This window comes from Crocuta crocuta, unplaced genomic scaffold (genome assembly GCF_008692635.1).
Source record: "Crocuta crocuta isolate KB4526 unplaced genomic scaffold, BGI_CrCroc_1.0 scaffold270, whole genome shotgun sequence".
NCBI classification, from domain to species: domain Eukaryota; kingdom Metazoa; phylum Chordata; class Mammalia; order Carnivora; family Hyaenidae; genus Crocuta; species Crocuta crocuta.
Window position 1 is genome coordinate 3,958,103 of NW_027527569.1, and position 25,145 is coordinate 3,983,247.

Sequence of the window (25,145 nt, forward strand, 5' to 3'; positions counted from 1 at the left end):
AAAAGTATTGTTTTGATCTGTGCAGTGTCAAGTGCTTTCATTTGCTCTCACTGAAATCTTTTAAGACTACTCCGGGTCACTTACAAATCCCAAAAAGATAACATAGGAATAACCATAAGCATTCTATCTGATGGAAATTTTTCCCCTTAACTTCTAGTTGGGCACTTTAGAAGAAGAAATCCTCTGTGGCTTTAAGAGTTCAACCTTGGACTTCAAAATAATTTTTTAACAAATTAAGGCAAAAATTGCCTTTAGGTAGAAATTACTAACTATAATTTAGTAGTGTACAGCTGCATGTGCAAGGACTTATTTTTTTAATAGACTATTTTTTAGAGCAGTTTTAGGTTCACAGCAAAATTGAGCAGAAGGTACAGAGATTTTCCATATATCCTTTGTCCCTACACATGCACAGCCCTCCCCAACAGCAACAGCATCCCCCACCAGAGTGGTACATTTGTTACAATTGATGAACCTGCATTGACACATCGTTATCACTCAAAGCCTATAATTTACATTTGAGTTCACTCTCAGTGTTGTACATTGTGTGGATTTGGACAAATGTATAATGACATATAGCCACCATTATGGTACCATACAGAGTAGTCTCCCTGCCCTAAAAATCGTCTCTGTTCCACCAATCATTCCTCCCCCACTCCAACTTATGGCACCCCCTGATATTTTTACAGTCTCCATAGTTTTGCCTTTTCCAGAATGTCATATAGTTGGAATCATACAGTATGTAGCCTTTCCAGACTGACTTCTTTCACTTAGTCATATGCATGTAAGTTTCCTCCATATCTTTTCATGGCCTGATAGCTCACTTCTTTTCAGTGCTGAATAATATTCCATTATTGGGATGTACCACAGTTTATTCAAGCATTCACTGCCTGAAGAACATCTTGGTTGCTTCTGAATTTTGGCAGTTACACACAAGCTTCTGTAAGGGCACCTGAGTGGCTCAGTCAGTTGAGCGTCCAACTTTAATTTCAGCTCAAGTCATGGTCCCAGGGTCATGGGATCCAGCCCCAAATTGGGCTAGGGCTGAGCATGGAGCCTGCTTAAGATTCTCTCTCTCTCTCTCTCTCTCTCTCTCTCTCTCTGTCTCTCTCCTTCCCTCTGCCCCTCTCCTCTGCTCATGCTCTCTTTCTAAAATAAAAATGATAATGATAATAATTTTAAAAACACAAATAGGCTGCTGTAAATATCCATATGCAGGTTCTTGTATGCACATAAACTTTCAACTCTCCAAGGACTTTTTGTTTTTATTATCCATTCCTGAAATTTAACTAGATTGTCCTCAGTTATCAAATAAGATCAAGCTGCCAATAAAATGTAACTGAAAGAATTGTCTTTTTTTTTTTTAAGATCCTATTATTTTTAAGTAATCTCTCCACCCAGTGTGGGGCTCAAACTCACAACCTGCGTTCAAGAGTTGTATGCTCCACCAACTGAGCAAGCCAGGTGCCCTGAAAGAATTAAGTATTATTTAAACTGCTGAATTAAGTTTCAAACACATCTATTGATCCGTGGAAATAAAAAGTGGTTCTTTTTAGAACAAGGCCTTTTTAAGGAAACTGAACCTACACCTACCCGAGAGAAGAGGAAAGGTGCTTCCTCTTCCATTCTGTATGAAATAAAATGTCCTTCAGCATTTGTCCTGAATTGAACATTTAACTGGGCTTTCAAGACTTCAATTCTTTGCACAGGTATTTATTAATATAAGTGTGTCCTAATCAGTGCTGAGGATTAAAAGATGGACTTGGGTCCTTCCATGATAATGCACCAAACTGAATATCCCGCTTTGTTTATTCTAGAACAGGATTTCTCAACTTTAGCCCTATTGACATGTTGGGCTGAATAATTCTTTGTTATAAGGGGCCGCCCTGAGCACTGTGAGATGTTTAAGTAGGCCCAGCCTCTAGCCACTTGATGCCAGTAGCATCCCCAAGTCATGACACTAAAAAATGTCTCCACACGTTGCCAGTTGTCCCCTGGGAGAGACATGGGTGAAATCACGCCTGGTTGAGAAAACCCCTGGTTTTAAAACCACACAGAACTACTCTGTTTTCCTGAAATAAGTCATGAATTTACAGGTCTCAAATTACTGTTTTCTCAGCCTTGAATGACTGTAGAAAGCCTTTACTCTTTCTTTCTTTCTTTCTTTCTTTCCTTCTTTCTTTCTTTCTTTCTTTCTTTCTTTCTTTCTTTCTTTCTTTCTTTCTTTCTTTCTTTTTTTAGAGTTTTTAAAAAGTTATTTATTTATGGGGCACCTGGGTAGTTCAGTCAGTTAGGTGTCCAGCTTTGGCTAAGTTCATAATTTCATGGTTTGTGAATTCGGGCCCCATGCTGGGCTCTGTGCGTGTCTCCCTCTCTCTCTGCCCCTCCCCTGCCCTCTCTCTCTTTCTCTCTCTTTCTTTTTCAAAATAAATAAACATTGAAAAAATTTTTAAGTTATTTTCTTAAGTAATCTCTACACCCAAAATGGGGCTCAAACTCATGTGATCAAGAGTCACATGTTCTGACCGAGCCAGCCAGGCACCCCACAAATCGTTTAATCTTTCAAGACCCACATTCTCTATGAGGATTCCTCTGGCACAGAGAGAGACCCCAATGGTGAACCGTATACACCTGATCCCTCCTTACTTTCTCAAGGTCTGTGGGGCTAAGGGGCTTATTGGGTTGGGGAGGCTTAGTTTGTCCTACAAACTAGGACAAGTGCCCTAAGGAAGACAATACAGAAACAACTTGGTTCTGTAAAAAAATTATGCAAAGGAAACAGTGCTAGATTTGAAGAAGGAGGGCGCAGTACAATGCGTGGAGAGAGAGTCAGGGCAGGCTTCCCTGGGAAGGTGACTGAGGTGAGATCTGAGGAACCAGTCAGATTTAACCAGAAGTGAGAGGTACACTCAGCCCCTGTCGGGAGCAGGGAGCATCCCCACACACTGTTGCCTCGAAGGAATTTATAATCTAAAGAGAGGGTCATACAAAAAGTAAATTTTTTTTCAAACTTCATTATTGTTTTAATTTTTAAAATTTATTTTCAAGTTAGTTAACATACACTATAGTCTTGGTTTCCGGAGTAGAACCCAGTGATTCATCTCTTACTATGACACCCAGTGCTCATCCGGAAAAGTGCCCTCCTTAATGCCCATCCCCCATTTAACCCAGCCTCCCAACCCCCATCAACCCTCAGTTTGTTCTCTGTATTTAAGAGTCTCTTATGGTTTGCCTCCCTTTCTATTTTTATCTTATTTTTCCTTGCTTTTCCCTGTGTTCTGTTAAGTTTCTCAAATTCCACATAGAAGTGAAATCACGGTATCTGTCCTTCTCTGACTGACTTATTCCACTTAGCATAATACCCTCCAGTTCCATCCATGTTGTTGCAAATGGCAAGATTTCATTCTTTTTCATCGCTGAGTAGTAAAAAGTACTTTCAGTGCGACAAATGTCATACAAGCATTGCAAAAGGTGATGGAGAAGCACAGAGGAGGGGAACTCAGGAAAGATCACTAGTATAAAAACTAGGTATAGTTGGGGCGCCTGGGTGGCTTAGTCGGTTGAGCGTCCGACTTTCGCTTGGGTCATGATCTCGCGGTTCGTGGGTTCGAGCCCCGCGTCGGGCTCTGTGCTGACTGCCAGCTCAGAGCCTGGAGCCTGTTTCAGTCTGTGACTCCCTCTCTCTCTGACCCTCCCCTGCTCACGCTGTCTCTCTCTCTCTCCTAGAAATAAATAAAAAAACAAACAAACAAACAAAAAAACTAGGTATAGTTGTTGTTCTCGCTTCACAGGCATAAAAACTGATGCTTACGAGGCAGAGACCTGATCCAATCAGGTCTCTCCAACCCCAAAATCACGCTCTTCCCGCTCCTGCAGTTTCCTCCCTGTGGCCACAGCACTCCGCCTCTCTCTCCTGTTTAGCACTGCCTCCATCCTAACGTGTATTATATGGCAACATCACCCTAATTCTGGGATAGTATATGTAGCTTTGTTTAAATACTGTTTCATTATGACAACATACGTCAAAAATGATTTAGAAAATTATCATCATTTTTGTAACATTATTTATGTTACTCTAAAAAGATTGCCATCTCCTTCTCAAAGACCACTGAAGAATAATGCTTAAAAAATGGTTATTAGTAGGGTTCCTGGGTGGCTCAGTTGGTTAAGTGTTCAACTCTTGATTTCAGCTCAGGTCACAATCTCATGTTTCATGAGATCAAGCCTAGTGTCTGGCTCTGCACTGACAAGGAGCCTGCTTGGGATTCTCTCTCTCTCTCTCTCTCTCTCTCTCTCTCTCTGCCCCTTCCCTGTGTCTCTCTCTTCTTCAAAATAAATAAATATTTTTAAAAATGACTATCAGTTTTCTCATTAATAAACTGGGTATAGTAACAATACAAACCCATAGGGTAGCTGTACAGATTAAATTACCATGCATAAAACATTTAGAACAGTTCTGGTATAGGTCGAAGCTTAGTAAATATTATAATTATTGAATGAAGGGATGATTGATGAATGCAATGGGTGGGTAGATGAATAGGGACATGCCTTTTCTCAGTGAGCTCCCTCAATCTTCACCACCCTCTACTTGTTTCTAAGCCAATCACAGTTATGAATGTAATCAACTCCTTTTTTTAAAGTCACATGGAAATATCATTCTCTATTTGCTAAACTGACATCAGGATAGTGATGTCTAGAAATGTTCCCTGTCCTCGCCAGGCCTGGAGTGAACCTATCACTCCTAGGCAAACCTAAAAAAAATCAAACAAGAAGTGTACCTGCCTGGCTCAATCAGTAGAGCATGTGACTCTTGATCTCAGGGTTGTGAGTTCAAGCTCCATGATGGGTATGGAACCTACTTAAAAAAAAAAAATTAAACAAAAAAACATTGTGCAAGTCCAAACTCAAAAAAGAAAAAGACCAGGGGACATTAGGAGGGCTACTGGTAAACCAGAATTTTGAAACAGTTTGTAATACCAAAGAAAAGTTTTTATGATTGATTGGTTGATTCTCAAACTGGAGATAGCATGCATGTGTCCAGGAAGAAGTTTACTTGAGGAGAAGTAGACTGCAGTCCCAAATTTCTTATTCATTCATTCATTCATTCATTCTTTAACAAATGTTTATTGACCATCTACTATATGTCACGCACCAGATACCAAAGTAAAAAAAAAAAAAAAAAAAGTAAGAAAAGATTTTTGTTCTCCTGAAATGTATATTCTAGTAGAGGAGACAATGCTGAAATAGTCTCGGAAAGAATCAGATAATTACATGTTGCAATAAGCTTTAAGAAGGAAACAAAGAAGCGGCAATAACAGGGAACCTTTTTTGATGTGATGGGATCCCTCTAGAATGCAAGGTATGAAGTGAAACCTGAGAGAAGAAGTGAGGCCACCATGCCTGTGTCTTTTCCTTCGCTCATCTTAGAAATTCTTGTGGCATTGTGCCATAAAAAAAGTCACGTGAGCAAAATATTCCTGTACCAATATTGCTTCATTTTATGATGAGTAACCAAGACAAAATGCATTTTTGTCCAGTTTCATAGATGCCTGTCTTCTAATTCCAGTTGAGCATTCTGACACGGAAGGTTCCCAGGTTCCATTCTGTAGCTGCATATTTTTTATGTTCTCCCACACTCCTGTTACATGATGGACATATGCACATCTGAAGAAGGTTTCTGCAGACAACTTTTGCTTGAGGTTAGGAATCTAATAATAGACTCCTTCTGCCGACTGGCTCTTATTTGCTTCATTTGACTGTTAAAGTTTGGTGTGAGAATATAATATTTTCAACCATAGGAAGACTTTGATAGACGCCAGCTTAATTTAGTAGGAGACATTATTTTTTTCATTGTTGAATATTTAGAGACCTAGGGGATCATCATATAGTCAGGTATTTTTTTGCTTCCTTTGCATTGTTGTGGAGATTTTTGCATTTTTTTTCATTAAAATACAGTGTTGGTTATAAATCTACTGAAAGTAGCAACAGGAATAAAAACTTCAAAAAATCTTTTCTCATCAGTTGTGGTTTTTTAAATATTTATTTTTGAGAGAGAGTCAGTGGGGGAGGGGCAGAGAGAGATGGAGACAGGGAATCCCAAGCAGGCTCCTTGAGGTCGGCATAGAGCCCAGTGTGGGGCTTGAACTCACAAATTGTGAGATGAAGACCTTAGCTGAAATCAAGAATTAGAGGCTTCACTGACTGAGCCACCCATGTGCCCCTCATCTGTTCTTTCATATAATGTTTTTTTGTTTTTAATAATTTTTTTAAGGGGCACCTGGGTGGCTCAGTCAGTTGTGTCAGACTTCAGCTCAGGTCATGATCTCACGGTTCAGTTCATGGGTTCAAGCCCCGCGTCGGGCTCTGTGCTGACAGCNTTTTAAATATTTATTTGTTTGTTTGTTTTGAGAGAGGGAGAGAAAGAAACAGAGCTCAGTGGGAGAGGAGCAGAGAAAGAGAGAGACAGAATCCAAAGCAGGCTCCAGGCTCTGAGTTGTCACCACAGAGCCAGATGCAGGGTTCGAACTCATGACCTATAAGATCATGACCTGAGCTAAAGTCAGACACTTAACCACTGAGCCACCCAGGCACCCCGTTTTTACATAATGTTTTTAAGAAGATATGTGAATTTACTCTTATCATCATTGATATTGATAATGATGGTAACTGCCATTGTTTAATCCATGAAGTATTACATTGATGAAGGAACTAAAAGATGAAGGATGAAAGAGCAAAGCTCAATAAATAAGGTTAAGAAATTTGCCTGACGACACATAGTCGATGTCAAAGCCAAGAGAATTCAGGGCTCTTTGACTCTAAAACCATAATTTCAGTTATTCTATGTAGTAAAAATATAGTATAAAACAGGAATAAAGAAAATGTTTATGTGAAACATTGATAAGCTTGCTCAAAGTGGAGCAATGGAAAGCTATAATAAAGTAAATGTATATTACATAATTATTATATGGAAATGATAACGCCACCAAACAGTACATATTTGCAAAGTCAATTATAACCATTTAATTATTTTTAACCAATACAATCTTGGACAGTATAATTATTTCCAATCTTATTATAGGATACCTTATAGAAATAATAGTGATTAAGATAAGCAAAGTTTAAAAGCCACTTCTAGGTATGCCTGGGTGGCTCAGTCAGTCAAGTGTCCAATTCTTGATTTCAGCTCAGCTTGTGAGTTCATCGTGAGTTCAAGATCTGTGTTGGGCTCTGCTCTGACAATGTGGAGTCTACTTGGGATTCTCTCCCTCTCTCTGTGCCCCTCCCCCTCTAAAATAAATGAATGAATGAATGAATGAATGAATAAATAAATATTTGAAATATAAACATAAATTAAAAAATAAAATCCATTTCCAATGTGTCAAAATAAGTAAAATCTATTCACAAAATCATTTAACAATTTTTTAAAATATTTAAAATGGTGTCTCTCATAGACAGCATACAGTTGGGTCATTGTGATTTGTTTTTTTTTCTTAATCCATTCTGACAAATTCTGCTTATTAATTGGAGTGTTTAGTCCATTAATACTTACTGCAACTGTAGAAATAGTTAGATTTAGGTCTATCATCTTACTATTTGTATTCTTTGTCCCATCTGCTTTTGTTCCTTTCCTTTTTTTGGATTGTTTAAAAATTCTTTGAGAATTTCACTTTATCAAATGGCTTTTTAGCTTTATCTCTTTGCATTACACTTTTAGTATTTGCTTTACGGGTTACAACAGACATACTTAACTTTTCAGTTATTAGAGTTAATATCAGCTTTTGTACAATGTAGAAACCTTGCACACCATAGGCCCATTCAACCCCCAAATCTGTCCTTTAAGCTACAGTTGTTACATGCACTCAATCCACATCTATTATGAACCTGTAAATGAATGTTAAAAAATTTGTGTTTTAAGTAGTTTTATATATTTTAAAGACATTAGGAGAAAAGGCACTCTTTTATATTAACCTAGATATTTATCATTTCCATTTTATTTCTTCCTGAAGTTTTGAGTTTCCATTTGGTATTATTTCTCTTAAGCCTGAAGAATATCCCATAGCACTTTTTATAGTAAAAATCTGCTGGCAATAAATTCTCTTAGTTTTTATATATATTAGGATATATATAAATATATATACATATCTCCAAAAACTAATCTATTTTGCTTCATTCTTTTTTGTTTGTTGGTTTTTTCCCTCTATTTTTCTAATTTTATTGAGATATGATTGTCATTTGATAAATTAGGTATATTTAAAGTATACAATTTGATTTTTCATATATACCAAAAGTGGATGGTAATAAACTGGTGCAGCTACTGTGGAAAACAGTATGGAGGTTTCTCAAAAATATAAAAATAGAACTACCCCATGATTCAGTAATTGCACTATTGGTATTAACCTACCCCCAAAACCCAAAAACACTAATTTGAATAGATACATGCGCCCCGTATGTTTATTTCAGCATTATTTACAATAGTCAAACTATTGAAGCAGCCCAAGTATCCATCAACTGATGCGTGGATAAAGAAGATCCATGGTGTGTGTGTGCGTGTGTGTGTGTTTGTGTGTAATGGAAGATTACTCAGCGATAAAAAAAGAATGAAATGTTGCCATTTGTAACAACATGAATAGAGCTAGAGAGTATAATGCTAAGTGAAATAAGTCAGTCAGAGTAAGACAAATACCACATGATCCCACTCATGTGGAATTTAAGAAAGAAAACAAAGGAGCAAAGGAAACAGAGAGAGAGAGAGAGAGAGAGAAACCAAAAACAGACTCCCAACCATTGAGAAGAAACTGATTGTTATCAGAGGAGAGATGGGAGAGGGGATGGGGTAAATGGGGGACAAGGGTTAAAGGGTACACTTACCATGATAAAATAAAATTAAAATAAAATAAAATAAAATAAAAAATTTAAAAAGCAACAACAACAAAAAGCAGATGGTACTAGAAACAGATGACAGCAGTAATTTAAAAGATACTATACTATTTTTAAAAATAATTATCTATATTTTAGAGACAAAGAGACAGAGTATGAGTTGGGGGGTCGGGGAGCAGAGAGAGAGGGAGACACAGAATCTGAAGCAGGTTCTAGGCTCTGAGCTGGCAGCACAGAGCCTGACACCAGGCTCAAACTCACGGAACGCAAGATCATGACCTGAGCTGAAGTTGGCTGTTTAACCAACTGAGCCACCTAGGAGCCCCTATACTAATTTTTTTTAAAAAAGGATGCAAGACATTTAATCTTAGAAAGTACAAGGAAGTGACAGGGCTTTAGAATTAGGGGTGACAGTTAATACTGCCTTTAATTTTTAAAAATTCTAGTTATAAATTTTTTTTATCATTTCTAACTTCATGATTATTCAAAAATGGCATCTTTAAGAGTCTGAAAAAGGGGCTATGAGATAGATGGGTGTCTGAGTCACTTAGTTGGTTAAGTGTCCAACTCCTTTTTTTTAAGAGAAAAAAAACTCCTTAAAATTTTTTTTCCAATTATTTATTTATTTTGAGAGAGAATGCAAGCCAGGGAGGGGCAGCGAGAGAAAGTAAGGGAGTGTGGAGCCCATTGTGGGGCTCGAACCCATGAACCACGAGATCATGACCTGAGGTGATTTCAAGAGTGAAATGCTTAACTGACTGAGCCACCCAGGTGCCCCAAGGGTCTGACTCTTGATTTCAGCTCAGGTCATGATCTCACGGTTCTCGTGAGTTAGAGTCACGTGGTAGACTCTGAGCTGACAGCATGGAGCCTGCTTGGGTTTCTCTCTCTCTCTCTCTCTGCCTCTCCCCAGTTCTCTCTAAATAAATAAATAAACTTTTTAAAAATGGGGGCTATGAGAGAAATTAGTAATTAACTAAAATGCAAGGATGTTAAACACAGAGCTTAAAGCAAGGTAATTGTGGCCTTTTTTTTGGAAAAGAAACTTCATTCTGTAACAAGATTCCAGTTAATGAGGATCCTCCAATAAGAAAAAGGAAAATAACAAGCAACAATTCAGATTTATTGAATGCTTCCCAGGTGCCAAGGCATTGGGTTAAGTACTTTATATTGATTTACTTACATAAGCTTCACCACAATCCCATGGGGTGGATACTATTTATTATCGTTTGCACTTTATAGATATGAAACCTGAGGTTTAGAGAGGTTAGATTCCTTGCCAAACATCCCCTCCCTAGGGGTGTGAGAGCCAACAGAGATTTGAGTGAAGGCTTTCTGACTTCAGAGACGCCTCACTCTGAAAAATGCTGTATATTACAGACAACAGGTAAAAAACAAACAAAAAGGAAAAAACAAACAGCTCCATGACAGTTACTTATTGGTGAAAAAAACATTTCTTATCTAATTTTCATAGCAGTCTTATAGGGTAGGTATTATCATCTTCTTTTTACAGATGAGAGAGCTGAAGCTTAAAAAAATAATAATAATAATTTCCCCAGAGCCACACAGTCAGTAAGTGATGGATGCAAGACTTGAACCCATATCTGTCTGCCTCTGAAGCCCCAGTGTTCTACACAAATTCCTCAGGGGCCTCAGTGAATACCAAATAGTTGTATCTTTCTTTTTTTTTAAATACTTTAAAAATGTTTATTTGTTTTTTGAGACAGAGAGAGAGAGAAGGAGAGAGAGACAGAATCTGAGGCAGGCTCCGGGCTCTGAGCTGTCAGCACAGAGCCCCATGTGGGGCTCAAACTCCTGAGCTGCGAGACCATGGCCTGAGCAGAAGTCGGCTGCCTAACCAACTGAGGCACCCAGGTGCCCCTTTCTCCTCCCCTCCTCCTCCTCCTCCTCCTCCTCCTCCTTCTCCTTCTTCTCCTTCTTAAATCCAAGTTAGTTAACATATAGGAATAGGATTTAGTAATTCATCACTTACATAAAACACCCAGTGCTCATCCCAGCAAGTGCCCTTCTTAATGCCTATCGCCCATTTAGCCCATCCCCAGACCCAACGCCCGGCCAGCAACTTTCAGTTCTCTGTATTTAAGAGTCTTTTACGGTTTGTCTCCCTCTCTGTTTTTCTTATTTTTCCTTCCATTCCCCTATGTTCACCCCAGTTTTACCTTGTTCTCTGCTCCTCTCTGCAGAAGAGCAAACTCTTCCTCTCACCTAGTTTTTTGAGGCAGTCACCCAAAACCTATCCGTCCATGGCCTCCTTCCACTGGCTGCCTCGGGCGGTTCCTAACCAACCAAGGTGACACTGGACTTCCCTTCCCGCGTCCTCTCCTTCCCCCCCTCCCCAATCTGAGTCCCTCCAGAGCACTCAGAAACACACGAGGGTTTCCTGCTTCCAGAATTCCTGCTCACCTGGAGCCACCTGTTTACTGTTAGCATTCCCTCTCCCTCACTGTCCAGAACTCTGCTACACACACCACCCAACCGCGATTGTTTATCAGCTCAGTGTCTAGCAAAGTGCCTGATGTGCTGTTTATGTTCAGTGAATGTTTTATGGATGTATGAATAAAAACGGACCTCTGAGGTCCTCTACAATGACCAACATATACTGAATCCCATCATTCAAAAGTCTCTGCCACTTACAGAACCCATCCGGTGTGTGCCATGTGTATTGCTGAATCTATATAGTTCTAATGCTTAAATGAAATGGACAGATAGTACTCATTAGGATGAATAATGACATGGGTTGAGTAAATTTCTCTGTATTTTGAGCAGATTTTTCTTGTTTTTTGAAAGGGTGAATCACTATTTTCTAAGTATAATGAGCATTAGCATTTGTAAAAATAATCCACATCTTAAGACATGTTATCTCATGTAAGCCTTATGATCAGTTCTGTGAAACAGGTGTTATTAGATACTGTATAGTGGCATAATGAGCTCAGGGGTGATGTATTCAAGGTCATACAACTAATCGATAGAATTGATAGGAACAGGGGCGCCTGGGTGGCTCAGTCTGTTGAGCATCCGACTTCAGCTCAGGTCATGATCTCACGGTTCGTGGGTTCAAGCCCCGCATCGGGCTCTGTGCTGACAGCTAGCTCAGAGCCTGGAGCCTGCTTCAGATTCTGTGTCTCCCTCTCTCTCTGACCCTCCCTGGCTCATGCTGTCTCTACCTCTCTCTCAGAAATAAATAAAACGTTAAAAATTTTTTTAAAAAGAAAAGAATTGATAGGAACAGACTCCAGCTCTTTAGTTCAGTGTTCTTTCCACTATGTTACCTATGAAGACATGGAATCCTGAAAGTGAATGTTGCCTATAAAATGCAGATTCACAAAAAAAATAGTAAGGGGAGATTATCTTTTCTTTCTTACTAAATGAGAGAGCATTTATTCTAGTAAGCACTAGTCTTAGAATCATGAGAGCAGTAGTAGAAATATCTTTAGTTAATTTTCCTGGCATAGTCTTCAGACTTTCTCTAAACTGATTTAAAAAAAAAAGAGTAATGTTTCACTGTACTGTTTTACTATGTATATGTATTAGCTATTTCCAAATTGTTACGAATAAAAAGATTCTAATGAGTTTATTTTCTTTACTGAGTCAAGTTAGTGTCATACTGTATACCAACCGAGGATAGGTATTCTCCAAAAAGCTTGCAGAAACACCCTCTTTACTAGATAATTGAGTGTCCCCATATGTTTTCATGTTGTTGCATGTTAGAATTGTGAAGTAGGTACTAAATAGGAAGAAAGAACAGACCCATGTTACAGATGCACTGAGAAACCAAGAACTGCTGGCCCTCACACATCTGTAAGCAGCAGATCAAGGACTGAATCCCTGATTTTCTGACTCCGATGTCACTGCAATTTTCATTTTCTAAGCTGCCTAGACCTGCCAATAAAAGTTATAGCTAACACTAGGTCAGATTACCTGGGTTGCAATGTTGCTTTGCTGGGCCCTAAAGTACTCATAAGATCTGCAAGATGTATTAAGTAAGAAGCAATGTGATATATTGTACTTTACCATTTTGTGCAAAAAAGGGAAACCTTTTAAGAGAATGTATGTCTGCATTTGCTTATTATGCATAAACTTTCAGTTGCCTACAGGTTCTCCATCTGTAAAATGTGGGTGATGAGATTTCATTAAATAATACAAATATTAGAACAGTGCCGGTAATACTAAATAAAGTACCATTTTACTTGGAATCTGGATCCAAATAATTCCGGCTTAATCATATTTTAAAACACCCCTTTAAAGATAAATTTCAATTGCATAGGCAAAATGAAAATGTGGCAAGCCACGCCAAAATGTAATTACTTAAAGCTGCTTTAAATTAGGCCCAATAGCAGAGTGATTAGCCAATACTGAAAGATGTTTGGTGAACCACAATTATAGATCTTAAAGAACTATTGCTGTTCACCCTTTTACTAAACTTAATAACTAAAATCCTTTTTTTCCCTAAATGGGGTCATGCAGATGTTTACTACAATGTACTACTGTAGTACTCCAAACGGTATGAATAACTTTAAGGAAAAATCTTAAACAAAATATGACCTTAGATTACAACCTAAAAATAGATTTACAGTCTCAGCAATGTTACTGTTGCCATTTTAACTTTAAGTTAGTAAAAGACATACTTTATCTGCTGTAAAGTCATGGGGAAAAAAACTACACTAGGATTATGTTCAAAACACGGGGGCTAGGAAAAGGGGCTTAAAAAAATTTTTTTTTAATGTTTATTATTTTTGAGAGAGGCAGAGACAGAGACAGAGACAGAGAGAGAAAGCACGAGCGAGGGAGGCGCAGAGAGAGAAAGAGGGAGACACANATTTTTTTTAATGTTTATCATTTTTGAGAGAGGCAGAGACAGAGACAGAGACAGAGACAGAGAGAGAAAGCACGAGCGAGGGAGGGGCAGAGAGAGAAAGAGGGAGACGCAGAAACAGAAGCAGGCTTCAGGCTCTGAGCTGTCAGCACAGAGCCTGACCTGGGGCTCGAACCCACAAACTGCAAGATCATGACCTGAGATGAAGTGGGAGGCTTAACCGCCTGAGCCAGGTGCCTCAAAAGGGCTTTTTAAAACCAATACCTGCTTCAGCCTTTTAGAGGCCAGACAAGGTAACAAAAACAGACTCCCACCCGGAGCCGTATGGGGTTTCCTGTCTCCTCCCCAGCGTTTTCTTGCTTTCTTCCGCAGTCCGGGGACCAAAGAAACAGACCTCATGGTGGGGGCGTGTCCAAGGGCGGGCCAGGGTGGCCTCTGTGCTTTGGTGACCCGAGTGTTCGGGTCTGGCGGCCGACAGGTGCCCCAGCGCACCCACGAGCGCGGGTCGCGCGGCCCCACGAGCAGCCGCGGGGAAAAGGCAGCCAGGTGTGCGCCTTGCAGCCAGGGACCGCCGGGTCCTGCCGGCGCCACCCCAGTTCCCCTTCCTCGGAACCTGGGTGCTCCCCAAGCGGCGCGCGACTTCCTCGGGACTCGAGTTCTGGTCGCGTTCCAGCCCCAACCGAGAGCAGAATGTGACCTCTGCCTTGAGAAAAGGTTGTGGCTAGTGTCTAACCCTGACTCACAGTATGGCTCGAGATACCTCCCACCCCTCAAAAGTCTGGGTCATTCCTGCAACAGGAGTAAGAGCACCTAGTCAGTGATGCCCAGTAAGTTACTTAGATATAAATCAGGGACTTATGCATAATTTTGCTGTTCCTTAGGTTCTATTTTTAAAATGCATTTATGAGGTATCTACTCATCTGTAACCATAGGACCTTGGGAAAGACTTGCGTATAATCTGGGATGGCTTTGGAGTCATACTTCTTTAATTTTCCATTCTTTCCTGGGCATAATTATGAAAGTTTCACTGTCTTTCTTTGCTCCTGGAACATTCTTGGGCCATTCTGCTACTTTATTTGGAATGCTGGATTGTTTTTTTCACCGTCCCAAAGAGCTGTAATGTTGAAGTACTAGAAAAATTAAAAGTAAGATTTGACTCAGGAGCTGTACTTTTTTATAAGTATCTGTGGAAGTATTTGTGGGCATATACTCAAGAATTCTAGTGTCCAATGTAGTGCTGAATACACATACATAGCTATAAAAATTTTTTTTAATTATAGTGGGTCCATATTTTCAGACAATAAATCAACTGAAAATACACATATGTCCAATCATCACAGTTTTAGGATTGTATAAAAGTACTTAGGTGTGCAATGGCACATTTTAATGAACTGTGCAGATTTCAGAGAGGTCACATTTCTCACTTTTATTTTACTAAATGGAAATCATCTTTGATACTTTTCCCTCTTACCAACATCCACTTTCATTTGACTTTTCGGAGATTAGACGTTAACTGCAATTTTGGATTCCATGTATAACTTTCAAATACTCAACGTTTAGTCTTCTTTAGTCTTTGCTTCCTTCCCTCATATCACTAGCCATTTCTTTACATTTTCAAAAATTTGTCATTCCTGTTAAAATTTTATTTATATGGCCTAGTATTATCTCCAATAATGTTCAAATCTAAACCATTTGAAGTTTGCTCAAGAAGGCATGGAAAAATAATAAATCTAGGGTGACACCCTAATTTAATTTTACATAACACAGTGTGCAGTTAATATTACTATGATGTACAATTATGACTGATTGTGGGAATCTTGTTCCAAAGAGAATAGTAATTAATTAATATTTCCAAGGAATTAAACAAGAGCAGAGATATTGCATTGTTCTATTGGTAGTGGCTGATTTTAATTGGTATTTCTTACATTTTAATCTCATTACCAACACTGACTAGCATATCAAGATAATTTTATTCCACATGTATATGATTGCGTAAGGGCACTAGGATAATGCAATGTGACAAAAAAAGAATTTATGAAAGAAAAAAAGCTAGAAATATAGACTTAGAAAAGGGTTCTGTTGCTACAAAAAGAGTAGTCATATGAACTTCAAGGGAAACTTTATATGGCCTGGTTTCTTTCATGAAAATTCTCTCTAAATGAGAAGGCTAGAAACCTCCTAATGAAGATATTTAAAAAAACAAAACCAAAAAACCCGCTCATTTTGATAAGTTTGTATCTACAATATAGATAAGTGGTATAATAAGAAGATATAGGAAGGCTATTCCAGAAGATTTCTTTCATTTAAAAAGAAAAAAAGGTATCTGGGTTGTGAGAAGTAAGTAAAAGCTAGGATAGAACTATATTCTACAGTGAAATAGTAAGTAAGCCCCATACAAGTTTGCCTTTAGCTGCTTGCTAGTTGTTTTATATATTCGTTTTCCCCTTCCAATTTGATTGTGGGTTCCTCTCCGAAAAGAAGGATTTCTTTTGCACAAGCCACAGAACTTCGTTTAGCACTGGACACATAGTAGGTTTCAAGCATTTGTTAATAGATTGGCTCTAGGAGTTGTAGTGATGTTCCACACGTGGAAGAGACATACTGATGTAGTAACTAGTCATTAAAAATAAGTTCTTTCTTTAAAGGAGCATTTCTGAGAACTGCCCTGATTGCCGACCAAAAGGGCCTCATCCGATTTTGCCCTAGAATTAAGCTAACATTTAGTTAAAATCAGTAAGACGATAGAAAATGATTCCATTTATTTAAATGGGATAGGCCACTTGAAAAGCAGTGATTTCGCAACAAGTATCGAGCATAGGAAATTGCGTGGATAAGATTGCTAATGCTGTAGATCCGTTTCTACATGAGATCAAGTGGAAAGACTGAAATTTGAAAAATTCTTTTTAGGTTTCTCATGCTAGCAATCGAATGAGTGTACACTGGAAAAAAAATGTACCACGAGAGTTAGACACACACAGGTCTCTTTACAGCGTAATAGAATTAGAATTAAAAAGCAAACTGTGGGATTGAAATCAATTCTAAATTAAAACACTAGACGTCTGGAGTACCATATGGGGTGAACGTGTGATACGGGCTTCGATAAAAGCAGCTGGCTTTGAATGGACCAAGCCAAGAGACCAGACCAAAGGCAAATTCGTTAGGGGTTAGGGTCCCGGCCACCGAGTTGAAACCCTCGCCGAATCGCCGGCTGTGAAGGCGGACCCTTGGGTCCTCCGCCCCTCGCTGCCCTGAGTGCCTGGGCCGTGTACGCCTCTGCAGCCGGGCGGTGATCAGAAGGCAGGGTCGGGGGAGGAGCCCGCGCGGGGCGGACAGGCGACGAGCAGTGGAAGCGGCTCAAAGGGGTTGTCCCGGTCCTTCGAGAGGACTGGGCTAAAGACTGGAGGTATATTGCCGAGGGAAGGCACACTCCACACCACCTATGCTCGTTAAACCGGGAACCGTAGAGGGACTATTCTGTACAATCCAGCCCGGCACCCTTCTGGCCGCCCCACCCCCCAGCTGGAGCCGAAAGTAATTCATACAAAGGAAGACTCGCCTCTTGCCTTGGGGAATCCCAGGGACCGTCGTTAAACTCTCGCTAACCTAGAACCGAGGGCTCGCTCGACCCCACCTCCCCACCCACTCGCTCTCGTCATCATCGGGATCGAAAGGAGCATGCGCGAGATGAAGTGTGCTCTTCAGTGGGCTGAGCGCACATCGCCCACGGTCCCCGAGATGTAAGGGGGGGAAGGGATGGCGATTGAACGGGTGCCTGGTAGAGTTGGCGCGGGGTAAACTGGGAAAGTGGTGTCGTGTGCTGGCTCCGCCCTCTTCCCCGAGGGTGGGGGAGGATCGTATATAAGTGCCGTAGCCGCCTTGAACGTTCTTTTTCGCAACGGGTTTGCCGCCAGAACACAGGTGAGTACCGGGTGTGGTTTCCGCGGGCCTGGCCTGTTTGAGCTGGCTGCGGCCCTCGCGTGCCTTTTATAACTGCCGCGCCATCCAGCCGTTTTGCGAGGTTCTTGACCCCGAATTTCGGGTTGTGAGGGGGTGGGAGGGTTCGCGGCCAGGCGCTTTTTTAAGGACCCCCCCCCCTTCGCCTCGTGCTTGGGTTGAGGCCTCGCTTGGGCGCTGTGGCCGCCGCGTGCGAATTCACGGCACCTTCTCGCCTGCCTTCGTGCAGTCTCGAGCAAATTAACGTGTCAGGAAAAAGCGGCTCTGGTTATCCGCGTCGAGACAGTTTAGCGGAGGTTGGTCACGATCTCAACAGGGCGGGCTTTTTCGCGGTCGTCGGGTTTTTGGGGTTGTGGGGCCGCCCCGGGGCGCGGAGGGCGGCGGCGAGGCCCGCTCGTCCCGGCGCANTGTGCCGTCCCGGCCAGGCCGGCCCGCTCGGCACCAGTTGCGTGCACGGAAAGATGGCCGCTCTCCGGCCCTGCTGCAGGGAGCTCAAAATGGAGGACGCGGCGGCCCGGGAGAGCGGGCGGGTGAGTCACCCACACAAAGGAAAAGGGCCTTTCCCTCTCCGGCCGCCGCTTCCTGTGACCCCACGGTGTACCCGGCGCCGTCTTGGCACCTCGGTTTCTTCTCAACGACTTGGAAGCAGGCCTTCCTCGAGGGGGAGGGGATTTTGTGCGGTGGAGTTAACCCCACGCTTGGTGGGTGGAGACGAGAGTTGGGCCAGCCTGGCACTGGTGGTAATTCTCCTTGGAATTTGCCCTTTTAAGAGTTTCGATCGTGGCTTATTCTCCAGTTTCTGGGACAGTAGTTTTAAGGTTTTTTTTTTCCTTCCAATGTAGGTGTCGTGAAAACCACCGCTAAACCTAATCCAAAATGGGAAAGGAAAAGACTCATATCAACATCGTCGTCATTGGACACGTAGATTCGGGCAAGTCTACCACTACTGGTCATCTGATCTACAAATGTGGTGGGATCGACAAAAGAACTATTGAAAAATTTGAGAAGGAGGCTGCTGAGGTAGGTACAGTAACCATGAGAAAGGTAGTTGAAATAATTTGGGTAGGAAGTGTTACATGGTAACTTTCTAAGACTAAGACGATCACTCCTGTGGGAATGTCTTTAATAAGATAGAATAAACTAGTGTTGGCTGTTAAAGTTGTTAGTATGTGAATTTGAGAGTCCTCTAACAGTTCAACTGAAACTTCATTTCTGCTGAAGTGGGAGTAAATTTGGTCATGTTTTAGTTACCTAGTAACCATTTTTAATACTTAACAGATGGGAAAGGGCTCCTTCAAGTATGCCTGGGTCTTGGATAAACTGAAAGCCGAACGTGAACGTGGTATCACCATTGATATCTCCCTGTGGAAATTCGAGACCAGCAAGTACTATGTGACCATCATTGATGCCCCAGGACACAGAGACTTTATCAAAAATATGATTACAGGCACATCTCAGGTTTGTGGGATTAATAACCTGAAAGTAACTAGGCTTGCCTTGTGCAGTGGGAAAAGTGTGAGTTTTAACAGGATATGGTCTTGTTTTCTTTCAAAGGCTGACTGTGCTGTCCTGATCGTTGCTGCTGGTGTTGGCGAATTTGAAGCAGGTATCTCCAAGAATGGGCAGACCCGTGAGCATGCCCTTCTGGCTTATACACTGGGTGTAAAACAGCTTATTGTTGGTGTTAACAAAATGGATTCCACTGAGCCACCCTACAGCCAGAAGAGATACGAGGAAATCGTTAAGGAAGTCAGCACCTACATTAAGAAAATTGGCTACAACCCTGACACAGTAGCATTTGTGCCAATTTCTGGTTGGAATGGTGACAACATGCTGGAGCCAAGTGCTAACGTAAGTGACTTTCAAGACTCAAAGTGATTGAAGGGGACAGATTTTGACACTAATTGACAACCATTTGGGGAATGCTAATTGACAATCTTGTTTTAGATGCCTTGGTTCAAGGGATGGAAAGTCACCCGTAAAGATGGCAATGCCAGTGGAACCACACTGCTTGAAGCTCTGGATTGCATCCTGCCACCAACTCGTCCAACTGACAAGCCCTTGCGTCTGCCTCTCCAGGATGTCTACAAAATTGGTGGTAAGTTAAACGTTAACAATCAGAATGTAACTTGTATAGGCTGCCATACTTTGCACATAAGATATTTGACAACACACTGTAAATATTGTAGGTATTGGTACGGTCCCTGTGGGTCGAGTGGAGACTGGTGTTCTCAAGCCTGGCATGGTGGTCACTTTTGCTCCAGTCAACGTTACAACTGAAGTAAAGTCTGTTGAAATGCACCATGAAGCTTTGAGTGAGGCTCTTCCTGGGGACAATGTGGGCTTCAATGTCAAGAACGTATCTGTCAAAGATGTTCGTCGTGGCAATGTGGCTGGTGATAGCAAAAATGACCCACCAATGGAAGCAGCTGGCTTCACAGCTCAGGTAACACTTGAAAGTGGCACAAAGTTCTCATTTATTTAACCGCCATACCTGCTCTTTTGAGACTCATTAAACGCAACTCTTTTTCTCAGGTGATTATCCTGAACCATCCAGGCCAGATCAGTGCCGGCTATGCACCTGTGCTGGACTGTCACACAGCTCACATCGCCTGCAAGTTTGCTGAGCTGAAGGAGAAGATTGACCGTCGTTCTGGAAAGAAGCTGGAAGATGGTCCCAAGTTCTTGAAATCTGGTGATGCTGCCATCGTTGATATGGTTCCTGGCAAGCCCATGTGTGTTGAAAGCTTCTCTGACTATCCTCCTCTGGGTAAGGATGACTTGAGTGTAATTTCAGACTTCACTGGAGCTGGGGAATAACGGAGTATGAGTTTCTGATGACAATCTAAAATTTGTTTTAATAGGCCGCTTTGCTGTTCGTGACATGAGACAGACGGTTGCTGTGGGTGTCATCAAAGCAGTGGACAAGAAGGCAGCTGGAGCTGGCAAGGTCACCAAGTCTGCCCAGAAAGCTCAGAAGGCTAANCTAGGTAAAATGCTTGGTCTCTTGACAGAACTACCAGAGGCATTGTAAATTAAAAGTTAAGATTTTGTCCATGGCTCCAAAAGACCATTTTTTTCCCCTCTTTGTATAAATATGTTGCTTAATACTGGTTTATGATTAAGGGAGGGGAGATAGGTAAGGTTCTTAAACGGCATGTCAATAAATGGTAGCTGGTATAAGAAATCTTGTGTACTGGAAGGGATTTTTGTTCATCTTGCCTCCCAAACAGAAAATGGCTACCACTAAATGGAGAAAGGAGAGTAGAAGCAGTGTCCAGACAAGCTTCAGTGGGGCTAGTTGAGATGCTTAACTCCATAGAACCCAGTGCCGTATAAATAAGCTTGTGAAGACCACTGTCTGGTTTGAGCACCACCTGCTGGTAGTCCCTACAAATTTACAAACTAGTTGAGGCTATAGTAGCTCTTTAGCGTTGAGTTTTATGTACTGTTGGGATTAAAATTTAAGAGTGGTTTTGTAAAACTAGAATGCCTCAAACATGTTTGACCCTCAACCATGTTTTAAATTGGCCAACTAAGTGTTGAATTCACCCATGTTTGCAATCTTAATTTGTTCTAGGAGTGCTCTGATCTCAGAATAATGGGGGGAAGCTAGTAAGGCGTATTTGATTTTCAAATTCTATGGGTGTTCTCACAGACTGCCAGAATAGGCAGTCAAATCTAGTTTTGACCAAATCAGCTCAGTTTTAGGCCTTTTTCCCCTTAATCTTACTGGTAAGTAAGAGCATGAGAATTTTGGGTTCTGCCCAATAAAGGTTATTGGCTGTGCAAGTAACACAGTGTTCCTGATTTTTAGGTTTTTTTCAGTATGGAGTTTAAGAACCCTGGTGAATATTACTGGACTTGACTCACATTTTAGTTCATTTCCCTGGATAGCAACCAAGCTCTCCACCCAAAGCAAACTTCTTGGCCTTAAGTGTTGACATCCTAAAATGAGCAACTCTGGGGAAAAGGGTAACCATAAATTTCTTGGGTGTTAAAATGTGGCTTTACATAGGTTTTAGATTGGTAGTATGTTCATTTGTTAACAACGCTGTAGGAATATTCAATTTATCAAGGTTGAGTTATTGAAGGTTTCTCTGGTTCCTTGGAGTGAGTTGCAGGTGTCCTGCAAAAGAATATGCTGTTACAGCTGAGAGGAGGAATAAAATGTTTTCTCCTTTTTACCTTGCTGAAGTTTTCATTACTGCTCTATTTTACAATGTCTTAATTCACTCCCAAACCCAGAGGTTCTTTCTCATCCAGTGGCCTCAAAGTCCACCTCCATTACTGGCAGTTCTCAATTTCTGTGACTTAAAACTAAAATTAAAGCTTAACATAAGTAATTATGTCTAGGAAACTGCCACCTGGCTCCTGAAAGGTAGTTGATCCTTGGAAACCTTTGAGAAGGATTGTGATTTTGTTTGATTTCTAAATAGGAGCTAAATGTCCTGTCACTGGCAGGAATGTGTGAAATTGTCATTGACCTTGGACTGCCCTTATTATAAGGAGCCCGTTTATGTGTGATAGGTTTTCTTGTGTAAATACTTTGCAGTAGGTTCACTGGGTTGTATGACCAGTGTATGTATGCCTTTTGTAGGAAATTGCCAAACTAGTAATCGGTGATTTTTAAGCTGCACCAGTTTCTGGGTACTGGAGGTAGAACTGTACAAAATGGACAGATCTTGCCATTTGAGTTTAATCTAGTTGGGGAGATCCTACCTTAAAATGAGTAGGTAATTCTGAATTGTAATGCTAAGGAGAAAAGGATACTGTGAGGGAAAAGAGTAAAAGGGACACAGTTTGGATTGGCTAGGAGAAGGTACTTGTCAGGAATAGCTTGAGAGATCTGAAGGACAAGTAGGAGTTACTGGAATACATGAAAACAGACCTCAAAATGTCTAGTGAAAAGCCTCATAAGGACACAAATCAAAGATTTAAGAAATGTAAGCCTTATTAAAAAAAATATAACCTCAAATCAACTGAGTATATTCATTGATATCTTTGCTTCAATATGCTCATTGTGTATGTCACTTGTTGGGGGCCAGAGACCACAACCTTAAAAGTATTCACCTTTATTAGAGATAAAGTGATCTTTATTAGAGATCGAGTGGCTCCTAAGTCCTCCTATTGCAAATATATTTGTGGATGCGTAAGTGGGTAGTCCCTTATGTTGACCTAAGAGCTCTATCTGCCTGACTTGGACTTTGATGAAAAGCTGCCTGTTTAATCTGATGGGCATAATTGTCTATCTCTTAAGATTGTTCAGAAGGTGAAATGAGTTGGTGTGGACTCTAGCCCACTACCTGGCCTATAATAATAAACGGCCAGTAATAATAAAGGTAGTTCTTACAGTTAATGGAAGATTAGTTGCCTTAAAGTTTTTTAAATGTTCATTCTGAGAGTGACAAGAGCAGCAGAGGAAGTCCCAAGCAGGCTCCATGCTGTCAGTGCAGAGCCTGACACAGGGCTCAGACTCCTGAACTCTGCGATCACAGACCTGAGCCAAAATCCAGTCAGTTGAACCAACTGAGCCACCTAGGCACCCCAAGGAGGAAGAGTTGCTTTAAAGCAACTCAGTTGTAACTCAAACCTATTTTGCATTATCACGTTTTTTTTTTTAATAAAGCTTATTTTTGGAGTAACTAGATTCATAGAAAATTTGGAAAGATGGGATAAAAGTTCCTGTATACCCATCACGTAATTTGTTTGCCCATTACCATCTTCCACTTCCATAGTAGTACGATTGTCACAACTGAAAGCCACATTGGTATGCTACTATTAATCTCCAGGCTTTATTCAGAATTCAACAAGGATCCAATCTACTGCACCACTATCTTGGTTACTTTCAAAAACTCATTGAGGTGCACCTAGCTCAGTTGCTCCAGTCATGAACTTGGAGTTGCTCTAGCTCCCTCATGCCCTCTCTCTCCCTTCCTTTCTCCCCTCTCCTCTGCTGTAGGCACAAAGCTTACTTCAGGTCCTCTGTCCTGCTCTCTGTCCTTCCCCCTCCTCTGTGCTTTCTCAAAAATAAAAAAATCTCAAAAGGGAGCTGACATCCCTGATGACTATCATTTTGTTGAGGTGATCTTGAATCTGGAGCCTGCTATCTAAAAGCGACTTTGTTATTTATAAATCTGATATTCACAATATTTAGATTTCTTTAGTTTTACTTAAATTATTTCTAGGTTCTAAACAAACCAGGTCCAAAATCAGACCTGAGGTAACTGCACTAGAGAACTGTTTTTTCTTTGCTTATGATGGTCCAGCCACCTGCAAATTTACCTAACAAAATCTAGGTCCTATTTCACCATTTTGATCACAAGATAATCATGATGAAAATCTTAAGTGTTTAGTAAAAGTGAGGTGAGGTAGGTAATAGCTTTAAGTTTACTCTCTTTTTTTTGACAGACAAAAATAAATTGCTGTGCCACTTAAGATGAAAATGGGAGTAAAATCTATACTAGGAATTAAAATTTTTGGTCTCTAACCAATCATGATTGGTGGTTACTCAAAGATACCGAGTTATTTTAGCTTTTTATCAAAATGACATCCAGAAGTGAGCAAAGCAGCAATATATGCAGTCTGGGTATTCCCTTTAACACAAATTTCTTTTGAGGCATGGTCTGAAATACAGATTATTGCTTACATAAAGCAGAATAGGTTTGAAAATAGGCATAAGTCAAAGGTAGGTAGTTTTGCTTTTTCTACTGAGAGTAACTGGCAGCAAAGATGACAGAAGACCATGTGGTATCGTCCTGCAAACATGGTTCCCAGAGGTTAAGTGACTTGGTTAAATTTTCAGTAAAATCATGTGGTTAGGGGAATATTCTAGTTGGTGGTGTGATAAACTGTAGGGTTACCACATAAGCAATTTGAGGTTGGAGTTCAGAGCTATTTGGAGCCACCCAAACTGAGGGAGTGGTTCTTTCAGCCTTCTGATGAGGGCATCTGCAAGGCCTCTGAGGGCTGGGTTGTAACCCCTGAAGTGTAAGGGGTGCTGCTGTGTCATTGTAACAAAGGAAGGGCCTTACCCACCCTTGACCTGGAGCCCATCTTTTTAGCTATTGTCAACCTTGATTGATTGACCCTTTGGACATCTCTCTTGAGCCTCCTACAAGATTCTGTGTAGAGCTGCCATACTCATTTACTGCCATTTCAGTAAATGTCTAACAAGAAATGAGGTGATTTTTATTCAGTTATGTATGGTTGGGTAAAGGGAACATTTTCTTGTAGCTAAATCTTTATATTGAGATTAGGGAATATGTCTCTTGGAACTCCGTTTCTCCTATTTTATGTAACTGTTTATGAATATTATGTCTTCAAAGCCCTGGTGTCGGTCTTTGAAGTTTGATAAACTACCCTCTCTCCCCACCTTTAGGTTGTTCTTTGTGAAGTTGGAAATACAGAAAATTCAGTAAGTTTCCTTTTCATTGCTTGAAATGTCATGAGTGCTGGTCTTGTGTGATACACAGTCTAGAAT

General features: G+C 40.8%; 1 protein-coding gene across 1 annotated transcript; it reads left to right on the forward strand.

The window, feature by feature from the left end:
- The first annotated feature begins 17,527 nt into the window (after window positions 1-17,527).
- EEF1A1 (eukaryotic translation elongation factor 1 alpha 1) lies at window positions 17,528-24,656 on the forward strand. The gene is made up of 9 exons (XM_077770529.1): window positions 17,528-17,626; window positions 18,505-18,682; window positions 18,941-19,120; window positions 19,217-19,513; window positions 19,610-19,760; window positions 19,852-20,108; window positions 20,198-20,432; window positions 20,527-20,652; window positions 24,520-24,656. Exons 2-9 carry the CDS (start codon window positions 18,539-18,541, stop codon window positions 24,654-24,656), a joined length of 1,527 nt encoding a protein of 508 aa, XP_077626655.1. The 5' UTR covers window positions 17,528-17,626; window positions 18,505-18,538.
- Window positions 24,657-25,145: the final 489 nt, after the last annotated feature.